At 46.4% G+C, this 13,871-nt stretch overlaps 1 protein-coding gene across 1 annotated transcript in view; it reads left to right on the top strand.

The window, feature by feature from the left end:
• SELENOI (selenoprotein I) overlaps positions 1-13,871 on the top strand; it is a 56,755-nt gene that overhangs the window by 25,119 nt on the left and 17,765 nt on the right. The window contains exons 2-3 of the mRNA XM_054022389.1: positions 10,062-10,130; positions 10,473-10,581. Coding sequence (XP_053878364.1) covers positions 10,062-10,130; positions 10,473-10,581 — 178 coding nt within the window. The remainder of the gene's footprint in view (positions 1-10,061; positions 10,131-10,472; positions 10,582-13,871) is intronic.

Genomic DNA, 13,871 nt, shown 5'->3' with positions numbered 1-13,871 from the left:
CTTTGGGATCCTTTGGATAAAAGGTGGCAGAGAAGTGTATATAGATCAAGCTGTCTAGAAAAAAATTTCTACCTAGGGTGCTTCTCTTTTTATCCCAAACTGTTTAGTTGCTTTCTAATTCCAAGTGATTATGGAGATAATGAGACCGAGATTCAAACAATCTCCTTTTCCCCCCCCCCGTCCCTTGCCATCCGTTTAAATCTCATTATCGCTTAAACCACTTGGAATTCCGTGCTTTAAAATTGCAGTAAGCTGGGTGCTGAAATTCCTAGTGGTATAAGGAGACGAAGTTTAAGATTCTCATGCTGTGGCACAGCTTCGCCAGTGGTCTGGGGTGGTGGTTGATAGTTATGGGCTTGGGGAAGTAAATACAGTATATGAGTTTGCCAAAAGCCACAGCTGTATCCATTGCAGAATGCAGAATAATCTGTGGTTGGGGTATGCAGCAACAATATTAAAGAAAAAAAAATAGAAAATGGGATATCAAAATCTCTGAATAAAGGACTGGAGTCAGCTCTTATTTTAACCTTCTTTACATAGAAATAAATTCTAATAGACAAGGTAGATGGATTTTCTCCCACCCGTTTGAGATGGATCGGTTTCCAGTCTAATATTAAGGCCCTTTCTGCCTTCTCAACTTCCTGTTCTGTTAATCCTGGGATTTGCTCTGTCTCTTACAAGAGGCTTACATAGGTTTGATTTGCGCCTCTTGTCACAAACTACCTTATTTGGGTGCACAAGCACGTTATCCCGAAACAAGTTTGCCTGGGCATGCCAGCATCTCATGAAAGAGAATAATTCTATTAGCTTTAGCTGGCACTTGCAGGCCATGGCATGACTTTACATTAACATATCCTCTGACAAATTCTACATCTCTTCATAGACCGGTTAGTGTAAGACTTCTTCTGAGTCTCATCACTGCGCTGGGAGCAGGGAAGAGACTGTATTATTTCGAAGCCATATAAGCCACTTTGGTGTCTTGTCTTGTCTCTGCCTCAGTTACTTCTAGTGATTCCTGGTCATCTTCTTGTCCTTCATAACCACCTCTTGTGTGTCCTAAACTGTGTTCTTTCCTTACGGAATACATTTTAATCAGGAGGTGAAAATAAACATCTTCTCCTGGTCAATAACGTGTGGGCTAGAGGTTTGAGGCTGTCTTGTTTTGATGTCTGTATCTGCCTTCTCTTTCCCTTGTTCCCCTCTATTTCTAAAAAGAAGGTAAATGGGCATGCTTATCACCTTCATTTGGAAATGCAGTAAAAGATCGTGTAGAGGGGATGGCTTTTAGAAAGTGACTTTTCTTTGGTTGTAGTTGGGGAGGGGAGCTTTCCTTCAGGAGGGGGTAATTGCCAGATGTGCTTGGTGTGTCCTGGGAGCACTTCACCGGGACGAAGCACATGGAATTATGGACTGAACAATGAAATGACGGCCAAGTCACACACTCTTCAGCACTAAATAAGTCAGCTTAGGCATTTATAGCCTCTGAATTTTTTCTTGGGGTTGTATCAGAACGTCCCCCGGGAGGAAGGACTTTAGACAGGATAATCTTTGTACCTTTGTGCTGGATAATAGTTCTGTTATGAGGTAGACAGCAGATAACAACTTGCAGCATTATTTAGAATTAGATAGTCTGGTTTATTGATTGTAAAGGAAGTGTTTCCAGAGGATTTGAAAATTCCACTGGCCCCAAGGGAGTAGGGATTTTTCTAAAGAGAATACTAGCAACTTCTGCAGAACCTAAGCTTTAATTAAAGTTAAGTGCACTTGAGGACCAGGTCTTCTCATGTTCAAGCACTATCCTGCCCTGATTAAAGAAGTGAGCATTGAGTGCTTTCACTGTGCTTGATTCATTTCTGGAGCTGTGCAGATTTCAACTCCAAAAGCAGTGAGTCAGACCTTGGATGTCTGGATTTCAGGAAATTCATGATATCCCCGTCTTCAGGTAGCCTCTGTTAGAAGCTGATCGGGTAAAGCCAGGCGGAAGCCATGGTGTCTGACCACAGCACAGGTTCTCGCCATCTTCAATCAGACACAATTATTTCTCTTCATAACTCCTGCAGCCTCATAAAACTTCTTTCCCATGTGCCTGGGGTGGGTAGATGGGGTCTTGTTTAGACAGACATGGAAAACAAGGCTGAGGGGGGATATGATTGCTCTCTTTAAATATATCAGAGGGATAAATACCAGGGAGGGAGAGGAATTATTTCAGCTTGGTACTAATGTGGACATGAGAACAAATGGATATAAACTGGCCGTCGGGAAGTTTAGGCTTGAAATTAGATGAAGGTTTCTAACCATCAGAGGGGTTAAGTTCTGGAACAGCCTTCCGAAGGAAACAGTGGGGGCGAAAGACCTCTCTGGCTTTAAGATTAAGCTTGGTAAGTTTATGGAGGGGATGGTTTGATGGGATAACGTGATTTTAGTCAATAGGTCAATAACGTGCCATCGCTGGTAATTAGTAACAATGGTCAATGATGGGATATTAAAAGTTACTACAGAGAACTTTTTTCCGGAGGGTCTGGCTGGAGAATCTTGCTCGCATGCTCGGGGTTCAGCTGATCGCCATATTTGGGGTCGGGAAGGAATTTTCCTCCAGGGTAGATTGGCAGAGGCCCTGGAGGTTTTTCGCCTTCCTCCACAGCATGGGGCAGGGGTCGCTTGCTGGAGGATTCTCTGCGACTTGAAGTTTTTAAATCATGATTTGGGGACTTCAACAGCTGAGTCAAGGGAGAGAATTCTTCCAGGAGTGGGTGGGTCAGCTTTTGTGGCCTGCATCATGCGGGAGGTCAGACTAGATGATCATAATGGTCCCTTCTGACCTTAAAGTCTATGAGTCTATGATCATGATGGTGGACGCGGGAGAGTGGCTTTTGTGCCTTTGCTTGTGTGGGACATTATCGGTGCCTGTTAAGTGAGAATTTCTGCTCCATTTATAATTTCTGTTTCTGCGCTAACTTTGGTATTGGCACACTTGGCTTTTTACAGTGCATTGCAGCAATAATAGACTAAGGAAATGAAAGGGTCTGGTTCTTATACACTGTAGACCCATGAGGAACTAATTGTAAATGTAGCCCATCTATACCGGCTGCCTTCACACAGGTTTCCTTGTTGCATGTCTGGCTGAATACTAATACTGCACAGTACCTTATTTATATTAACCCAGGCCAAGATTTTCAAGACCTACTAGTTTCTTGAGTGTGCAATTTGAGACACCTTTGAGGCACCTTTAAGGGGCCTAATTTTCAGGGAGAGGGTGCTGTAATTTTCAGGGAGAGGGTGCATTAAGGATTGCTAGTCAACTTTGAAAATTGTGTCCCTCTGCCTAGGGAATTACCCTGCAGTAAATGGCAGATCTTTTACTAAGAGGATAGAAGCTACCCAGTGAATTGCTATTTAATGGATAAATTTTATAACCTCTGCATGGTTGTAATGAATCCACTGCCCAGTTGCCTGGAGCTCAGGGTCCTAACTATTGGGTGCTATATGACATTTTCTCGGTTTCCTCTGTTCTTTAGGTCTGAAATACAAAGGCTAGATCTGAGACAGATTATAGGTGTGGTGTGTTGGGGTTTTTTGGACAACTGGTACAACTTCTACCAAGTATACCCATATCCTCCCCCTCCCATTTTTTTGCAATTTCATATTTCTCTTTGTAGATATGACAGTCTCTAATACATCAACCAGAAGAACAATCCAGTCTTGTACAAGTCCTGTCACTGAAGGAGTAACTTTGTTTTAGTGTGTAAAGCATGTCTGTGGTCTTAACAGATCTAAGACTGCTCTGTTTAGACTATATTCTTTTTGGGACAGGGCTGTGCCCATATTTTAACTTACAGCTCCTAGCACATCATCAGCACTCAACTACTTATATACTAATAACTAATCTACTAAATGCTCAACATCTTGGCCTCCAGTCTCTTAGTCCTGGGAGAATTCTGCACTACCGCGCGTGCGTATATTTAATGAGCCCAGAGGTTTTTTAATTTTTTGTGCAGAAAAAAGCTTCTGCCAAAATGTTGCTTGCAGTTCTCTTTTGCCCACCAGAGAGCACTGTGGCCCAAGAACAGCAGTAGCTCCCTGCCAGCCAGGTCAGGAGAAGGTAGGGGTGTGTGTGTGTGTGTTGTGTCCGACCGTCAGGGGCTCATAAGGGCTAGTGGGGAGGACAGACTGGGACAGGGGTTGAATAGGAGTGGAGGCACAGAGCCAAGGGGGGAGGGAGGTTCAGAGAAACATGGGGACAGGGGGAGGGTTACAGGGAGGGGGGGGGAGTGGCTGGGTGAGGGCACAGACACACATGGGGAGGGGGAGAGGTGCAGAGCTACATAGGGACAGGGAGTGGCTGGGTGAGGGCACAGACACAGGGGGAGGGTTACAGGGACGGGGAGTGGCTGGGTGAGGGCACAGACACGCTAGGGGCAGGGGTGCAGAGCTACATAGGGACAGGGAGTGGTTGGGTGAGGGCACAGACATAGGGGGAGGGTTACAGGGACGGGGAGTGGCTGGGTGAGGGCACAGACACACATGGGAAGGAGGAGAGGTGCAGAGCTACATAGGGACAGGGAGTGGCTGGGTGAGGGCACAGACATAGGGGGAGGGCTACAGGGACGGGGAGTGGCTGGGTGAGGGTACAGACACGCGAGGGGCAGGGGTGCAGAGCTACATAGGGACAGGGAGTGGCTGTATCCGCAAAAAGAAGAACAGGAGTACTTGTGGCACCTTAGAGACTAACAAATTTATTGGAGCATAAGCTTTCGTGGGCTACAGCCCACTTCTTCGGACACGAAAGCTTATGCTCCAATAAATTTTAGTCTCTAAGGTGCCACAAATACTCCAGTTCTTTTTGTGGATACAGACTAACACGGCTGCTACTCTGAAACCTGTTCCATTAATAGTTACTCTTTGTTTGTAGTTGTTTAACCAATTATGTATCCACTTAATGATAGTTCTGCTGAGCCTGTATTTCTCCAGTTTACCTATCAGAATGTCATGTGGGACTATGTCAAAAGCCTGGCTGAAGTCCAGGTATATTATGTCTGCCACATTTCCCCCATCCACCGAATCAGTTATCCTGTCAGAGAAGGAAATCAAGCTGATTTGGCATGATTTGTTCTTAGTAGATCCATGCTGGCTAGTGATCACCCCTTCATCCTCCAGGTATTTGCAAATTTAGTGATATAGATGTTGCTCTAGTAGCTTCCCAGATATTGAGGTCAGTCTGACTGGTCTGTACTTCCCCAGCCCCTCCTTTCCCCTTTTTAAAGATGGGCACCATGTTAGCCCTTCTTCAGTATTCCTTTGACCTCACCTGTACATAAGCACGGCCAGACTGGGTCAGACCAAAGGTCCATCTAGCCCAGTATCCTGTCTTCCGACAGTGGCCAATGTCAGGTGCCCCAAAGGGAATGAACAGAACAGGGAATCAAGTGATCCATTCCCAGCTTCTGGCAAACAGAGGCTAGGGACACCATCCCTGCCCATCCTGGCTAATAGCCATTGTCAGACCTATCCTCCATGAATTTATCAAGTTCTTTTTTGAACCCTGTTTTAGTCTTGGCTTTCACAGTATTCTCTGGCAAAGAGTTCCACAGGTTGACCGTGTGTTGTGTGAAAAAACACTTCCTTTTGTTTGTTTTAAACCTGCTGCCTGTTCATTTCATTTGGTGACCCCTAGTACTTGTGTTTATGGGAAGGAGTAAGTAATGCTGCTTTATTTACTTTCTCTACACCAGTCATGATTTATAGACCTCTGTCCTATCCCCCCGCCAATCGTCTCTTTTCGAAGCTGAAAAGTCCCAATCTTATTAATCTTTCCTCACATGGCAGCTGTTCCATACCCCTAATAATTTTTGTTGTCCTTTTCTGAACCTTTTCCAATTCCAATATATCTTTTTTGAGTTGGGGCGACCACATCTGCACACAGTATTCAAGATGTGGGTGTACCCTGGATTTATATAGAGTTAATATGCAGTGTTCACTCTAATTTTTCCCACCCATGTGCGGAATGAATTTTATGTGCACCAATATGGAAGTGATGTGTGACACAATGCATTGGGGGGGGCGAGGGGGCTCAGGGCTGGGGCAGAGGGTTGGGGTACAGGGGTGTGAATGCTCCAGCTGGAGGGGGTGGGCTCTGGGGTGGGGCCAGAGATGAGGGGCTCAGGGATGGGGCAGAGGGTTGTTACCAGATTTGCCCGTTACTTTGGGGTATGCTCCTTTATTAGGGTTACTCTTCTGGGCAGCGGGGTTCTGTAATTCTATCAGTGTACTGCTTGTGTCACGTGTGTTCTCATACGGAGCTCTACTTCTCCCTTCTGCAAGTTCCCTCCCAATGGGGCTATCCTGCAGGACCTAGGTTCCCCAGGGCTGGGTTCTTCCAGCCCCACAATCAGACGAACGCACACACGCATTAACCGAGCACGTCTGAGAGGACCAGGTTAATCGGCACTCCCAAGCTGACCCCTTATATGCCCCTGGACTCAGCAGGCTGGCTCGAGCACTTCCAAGCTGCCACCTTTGTATGCCCCAGGTTCAGCACGTCCCTAGCTCCACTTTCATGTTACGGTTGTTCTGCTAGTAACCCACCTGATGAGCCAACCCTACAAGATTTTTGCGCACTGCAGGGATCTTTGCTTAGGTACGAGGAGTGTTGCTGCAGAGCGAATGGGGAAGCCAAAAAATACCCGGGGGGGGATAGCGTGGTGGTTTGAGCATTGGCCTGCTAAACCCAGGGTTATGAGTTCAATCCTTGAGGGGCCACTTAGGGAGCTGGGGCAAAATCAGTACTTGGTCCTGCTAGTGAAGGCAGGGGGCTGGACTCGATGACCTTTCGGGGTCCCTTCCAGTTCTAGGAGATAGGTATATCTCCATATATCTAACCAGACGAGGGGAGCCAAACAAACAATATTAAATCTAACTTAAATTTGATTACAAAAGTCAGGCTTAGAAAACTATAACTGATCCCACACGTCAGGGTCAGAAGGCTACACCGAGACAGAGAGAGCTGGGTTCTCACCGCTCCGTGAAGCTGGAATCGATCGGGGTTCCCAGAGGGTGGTGGTAGCTGAGGGTCCGGAGTGCTGGAGACAGGCAGAGCCCCCAGCACGATCAGTCAGGAGAAGATGGAGTCCCAATGGAACTGATGCAGATTTTGGATCCAGGCATCCGAGAACTTACTTGAGCGTGGGTAGGGGTTTTTGTAGGGAAAAAACAATAGTTCAAGGGAGAACACTAGATTTGTTTATGGGTAAACTGATGGCTGAAGGGAGAACACCAAGGTTGTTTTGTTCAGGCTAGACGATGGGAACTGATCATTCCTGGCTATGGGCGGTGTTCCTTGGAGGGAGCTCACAAAGCAATTAGGCAGCTTCGGTATTTTGGATACCAATAAAGGGTTTATTATGGCCTGATAACTACTGAGCTGGGTGTGTGCAGGCCTGGGTTCATTCACATCTGGAGCAGAGATCCCCCACGGTGCAGTGCTTCCCTGCTTTTCTGGTCCCAGAGTTCTGTGCGGTTCTTGCCTTGGAATCTCTGTTCTCCCTTCTGTATGCTAATAGAGATGCCTCCCTGTCCCATCTTTGATGCAAAGGAGGTTAGGGGAGTTTGCTTAATCCTGTCACCTTATCCCAGGGGTTTAGGTGTCTCCCACGGCCTTCTCATTGCTTTTTGTAAGACTTTTTCTTCTGGTTGGCTTTGGTTTAAGCAGGGGGCTGGGGAGCGGGAGGTCTTTCGTGAGTCAGACAGGTTGGATACTGCACCCTGGTTCCCCAAGAGCACAGAGCTGATAGGTAACAGTTGGGTGCAGGGAATGAGGGGCTCTGGCTGGGGCAGAGGATTGGGTGCAGGGGTGTGAGGGCTCTGGCTGGGGGTGCGGGCTCTGGGATGGGATTGAGGATGAGGGGTTTGGGGTGCAGGAGGGTGCTCTGGGGCTCTGGTGGGACTCCTCTCCTCTCCACCCCCCCAGCTCTCTCCCCACAGCAGCACCTGGGCTGTGGGAGAGAGGTGCCTCTCCCTGCTGTGGGAGCTCTGGGGCTGCAGGATAGGCATCCCTGCCCCAGCAGGTCCAGGCTGTGGGAGGGCCGTGCCTGGGGCCGCGCCGTGCTGCCCTGATTGTGACTAGGTCTGGGCCACTCCGGGGTCAGGCCAGGCGGCGCTGCCCCACCTGTGTCTGGGGCTGGGCTGCTCCGGGGTCGGACCATGCCACACTGCCCCGGTCACGTCTGGGGCTGGGCTACTCCGGGGTCGGACCATGCCACAGTACCCTGGCCACATCTGGGGCTGGGCTACTCCGGGGTCGGGCTGCACCACACCACCACTGCAGGTCCCTGGCGGGTTCCCTGAGCGCATGCACGGCACTAAATAGGCTGCTGCGTGTCCGCACAGCTTATAGGGAACTTAAGGTGTGTGTGTGTGTGTGTGTGTGTATATGTATATACACACACACACACACACACACCTTTTCTTAAGGGGGGGAGGGATAGGTCAGTGGTTTGAGCATTGGCCTGCTAAACCCAGGGTTGTGAGTTCAATCCTTGAGGGGTCCACTTGGGGATCTGGGGCAAAATCAGTACTTGGTCCTGCTAGTGAAGGCAGGGGGCTGGACTCGATGACCTTTCAAGGTCCCTTCCAGTTCTAGGAGATGGGATGGGATATCTCCATTTTTTTTAATGATTTCCAACACTCTGGTCGCTTTTTTGACTGCTGCTGCACATTGAGTTGATGTTTTCAGAGAACTATCCATAATGACTCCAAGATCTTTCTTGAGTGGTAAGAGCTAATTTAGACCCCATCATTATATATGTATAGTTGGGATTATGTTTTCCAATGTGCATTACTTTACATTTATCATCATTGAACTTCATCTGCAATTTTCTTGCCCAGTCACCTAGTTTCAAGAGATCCTTTTGTAGCTCTTCGCAGTCTGCCTGGGACTTAGCTATCTTGAGTAGTTTTGTATCATCTGCAAATTTTGCCATCTCACTGTTTACCCCTTTTTCCAGATCACTGATGAATATGTTGAATAGGACTGGTCTCAGTACAGATCCCTGGGGAATACCACTATTTACATCTCTCCATTCTGAAAACTGACCATTTATTCCTAACTTTTGTTTCCTATCTTTTAACCAGTTACCAACCCATGCAAACACCTTCCCTCTTATCCCCTGACAGCTTACTTTTCTTAAGAGCCTTTGGTGAAGGACCTTGTCAGAGGCTTTCTGGAAATCGAAGTACACTATACCCACTGGATCCCCCTTGTCCACATGCTTGTTGGCCCCTTCAAAGAATTCTAGTAGATTGGTGAGGCATGATTTCCCTTTACAACAACCATGTTGACTCTTCCCCAACAAATCATGTTCACGTTTGTGTCTGATAATTCTGTTCTTTACTGTAGTTTGAACCAATCTACCCGGTACTGAAATACTGGTGCTGTCATCCATGAGTTTGCAATATTACTGCCAGTGGCTTCAAGATTTCTTCAGCTAATTCCTTCAGCACCTTGGGGTGGATAACTTCAGGCCCTGCTGACTTGGTTTCTTTCAGATTAATCAGAAGACCTCTCTGACGTCTTCTTTACTTATTCTGATCTGCATCCCTTCCTCTTTATTGTCTATGCTGCTAGTCGTCCAGTCCCATGTTATTTTGCACGTTATATTCATGGAGTTATTTTGCAAAGGCGTCTTTAGGGGCCGGGGGGGGGGTGGTAGTTGAGGTTTTAAATATAAATTCAATGGTCAGACTTTTCCTGAAATAAGACAACTTCTGGGCAGGAGTTCCATGAGCATGGAGACTGCAGTGTTTCCAGCAAATGTGGCAGAGTGCGCTTCAGATTTTCCCATTATCTTTAAAATGTTACTGTTTCCCTGCTCTATAGGCAAGTATGCCATCCTGCTCGTGTATGACATACTGTGACTTATCTGACACGCCGCACTTTGAGAAGCCCAGACCCAGGGGATACTTGATCCCTTTGAGAGAATTTGGTATTGTCTAGTCAGTATGTTTGGCTTTCAGGGAGACCTGCTGGAGCATTCATTTAACCATATTTCTCTTCCTCTCCTTCACAGTACAGTGCGGTGGACAGCAATCCCCTCTCTCTCTACGTTATGCACCCGTTCTGGAATACTATCGTGAAGGTGAGAATTCCTGCTGGTCATGTGGTTCTGTGCTGGAAGTGGAAGTGCCAGTTTCTGTCATGGCATAATCTCTTAGACAGGACTGCCTTTTGGTTGAAACAAACTCTGCTTTAATTCCATGACAAATGCCAACCTTTGTCCTTCAAGCAGGACAATAACTGTGGGCGCGATTGCACAACCATCTACAATTTTATGCTGCAGAATCAGAAATGTCAAAAGCCTCTCTCACTATCTAACACCGATAAGTCATAAACTCCTCTCTGATGTAGTTAAAGCAATGTGTAGTGCCTATTGTGTGCGCTGATGTGATTCTTTGTGTGTGTTTTTGCCGCTTTCCCATAGATTTTCCCTACCTGGTTGGCTCCAAATCTGATAACATTTTCTGGCTTCCTGTTGCTTGTCTTCAACTTCTTCCTCATGGCATACTTTGACCCTGATTTTTATGCTTCCGGTAAGACTGCCTTTTTTTTTTTTAAACTGTACGTTTTAGAGCATGTGAGTAATAAAAGATCTGATACTCCTGTCTTCCTGTACCATAGTTTTGCAATTTCATGTGCTGACTGATATGGCTTGCTCATCTACTGCTCTGGAGTGTTCTTTGGTTTTGAAATATCAATGTGGTAAGAAGAGTCAAGGACCGAATCGCTGGGGGATACTGTATTAAAGCAGCCAAAATATGACTCATTCCTTCCGGTTGCTTTGTGAGGAGGAATAGCCAACGTTTTAAAAAAAAAAAAAAAAACAACCCCCCAAATTTAAGAGTTCTTTGTACCTTTTAAAGTCAAGCTGACTTCGGGACACACAGACACACCCATTATGCTACTTATAGCCTTGAGGAAGAACAAATAATACCTTTGGGTGCCAATAACAGATGATGTAACCCACCTTGCTGATAAAATACCAATTTTAGGTTACTGGCCTGCTTGTCTTTGTCCAGTTCATTTATTTTTAGTGCTGTGTGTGAACCAGTGGTACCTGTTTTTTGTTGGATTTAGAGTAATCTCAATTGGATATCAATACACCCAAACATTACATGCTACATGTGTGTACCTTTATTTCCCTCTTCTGATGGATGACTGTTCAGTCTTTTCACAGTCTGTTACAGTCCTCCTTGTCATCATGATAAAGGATGGGCAAGCAGACTTTATATCTGGGCTAGTAAATTTATATGGCAGTCTTGTGAGGCTGTTTTGACATTAAGAGCTGATCTAACTTACATCGACATAGCTACATCTCTCGGGGTGTGAAAAATCCACACCTCTGGAGAGACGTAGCTATTCTGACTTAACCCCTGATGTAGAGGGGGCCAGGCTGATGAAAGGAAGACTTCTTCCCCTGACCTAGCTACCGCCTCTGCAGGAGGTGGATTAACTACAGCGAGAGGAGAACACTCTCCCATTGCAGTATTGAGCATTTACACTGGAGTGCTACAATGGCACAGCTGCTGCGCTCTTATGTGTAGACATACCCAACGTTTCTTTTGTCTGCATTTGTTCAAGAGAGAATCTCAAATGATTTGCTTTCCGGAAGTCTTTGTAGTGTACCGCATAATCTCTACGGCGGGGCTTGCCTGTGTCTGTTCGGTATCCCATGTTGGAATGGCTCTTCCTAAACATCCGACTAAAAGTTTTGATGGGGAGAAGGAGTAAGAAAGGAATAGGAAGGTCTTGTAACCAAAAAAAGAGGAAGAAGTTTGGCCTTTCATTCCTTGCCCTAGCACCTTTGTCTTGTCGTAGATCTGGGTGTTGGCGCTAAAGCTGTGCAAATAACGAGGCTTAACAAGTTGGGTTCTTCTGGGCACTTCTGTAACTTTAATAGTGTTCGAAGTCACAGATCTGAAGGCTATGAGAATCTCCCCTTTGAAGGATGTGCAATCTCCCTTGAAGTGTTTTTGTCTTCCTATCCTGCAACAACCTGATTCTCCATTGCCCTGCACTTGGCTTAAGTAAGTGTAAAATGCTACCATTTTGATTTGGTGGCAGTGTACTAGTGTAAATGACTAGACGTGCAGGGTAAGAGAATTGGATCCTAAATTAATACTGAACATGACTCTTCTGAGGTCTAATTTGTGTGCCCAGTTACATGCCATCATAGAACCCCTTCTCATGGCTAAGCTTTTGTAAAGAACAAAATGTGATGTCTCTTATTGCTGACCGCAAATGTCATGTCTCTTCAGATTTTGTGTTTCACGTGTCAGCTAGCTAGGATCTTGTTGAAACAAGAAATAGCTGTAATGGGTCAATCATCAAAACCCAGCTGGAGATCTGAGAAGCGCAAGTGAAGCTGCAATTCTTAGCAACTGAGGGAATTCTGTGCACTTTGTTCCTTGGCAAATTGGCAGATTTCACTAGCAAGAATACTCTGTGCTGTAGTAATCATACACTGCACTGGGAAGCTACGAATTAAAAATGAGTAACTCTTTAAAGCTGCAGGAGCAACTCCCTGTATCAACATTTGTCCAATTGCAGGTTCATGTTGGCGTCTTATGAGGGGAAGATGCATTGTGGTGTCCTCCACCTAGGAGAGTTAGTTCTGTCAAGCCGCTGACTGCCCAAAAGGGCTTGGGGCACAAAGGGCTGAACTAGCCTTTCATCTTGAAGACATGTACAATTTTTGGTGTGGTTTGCAAGTGAAATGAGCTCAGGGATCTCATCCCACTCCACAGAATTCTATTCAAATTGGTTATTCTGTCCCCAGCAGGCAGGCAGCTGAATTTCAGAAAGGTCTGTACTCCCCCAATAACTTCTCCAACACCAGATTGCTAGGAGGGGGTGGTGCCACACCATGGTACCTTTGGCATGCCGTGCATCTTTCCTCTGCCCAGTGGATAGTTGTGACCGTAGGGAATAGGTGGTCTGCTTCCAGCACTGCCCTCACTGCTCCCCTTTGTCTAATGGATTTTCGTACCAGACCTTCCTGCTTCTGTCATTGCAGTTCCCTTTCTCTCTGACACTGAAGTCATGAAACGTGGCAGGCAGCGGGTTTGAGAGGCTCCTTGTCTCATTCCTCGGTCTTATGATCTGTTTTTCATAGTACCCGTGAATCATACAATCAGATGGAGAAGCCCCATCAGATCGTCCAGTCCTTCTCCCTGCCAGAGCAGGCTTGTCCTCTGCAGGACGTTCTCAAAGTGTTCAGGCCTAAAGTTCCAAAGGATGGGGCTTGCATCATCTCCCTTGAGAAACTAGTGTATTGCCTGGGCGTGATTTTTGTGACTGGTCTTGTGCCCTGTGCTGGGAGACAGGCAGAACACCCCACAATCCAACCCTCTGATCTGTAAGAGCAGTAGAAGTAGGTCAGCGTGCGAACCCACAAGGGGAAAGGTTTTTTTGAGTTCCAAAGCTTCGGTCTCGGATATATTTTCAGGATTTCATCAAGTGCCATGACCCATGAGGGAGGGAAGAAAGACTGCTTTGAAGCTTCAAGCAATGTGCATATGGCAGAACATGGTCTATTGTAGATGACCAGATACATTGTCTCTGATGCCTGGGCATCAGACCTGCTAATGCTGTCAGCATATGTCCTTCCTGAATGGATTTTTCCTTTAAATTACTCCAGGTTGGCCATAGGCCAGATTGTAGGGAAGGGCTTGTAAGTCAGCCCCTGGATCACGTTGTTGAACTTCCCTGAACACCTTTTCTCCTTTGTCTGGTTGGTAATGCAGTTCCTATAACTGACTTGCCACTATCAACAAACTGTGCCTCTTAATACAAACAAACAAACACGCTCAGCAAAAGAGCC

This window comes from Malaclemys terrapin, chromosome 3 (genome assembly GCF_027887155.1).
Source record: "Malaclemys terrapin pileata isolate rMalTer1 chromosome 3, rMalTer1.hap1, whole genome shotgun sequence".
Taxonomy (NCBI): Eukaryota; Metazoa; Chordata; order Testudines; family Emydidae; genus Malaclemys; species Malaclemys terrapin.
Note: the sequence above shows the minus strand (reverse complement) of the source record. Positions and strands in the feature narration are given on the sequence as shown.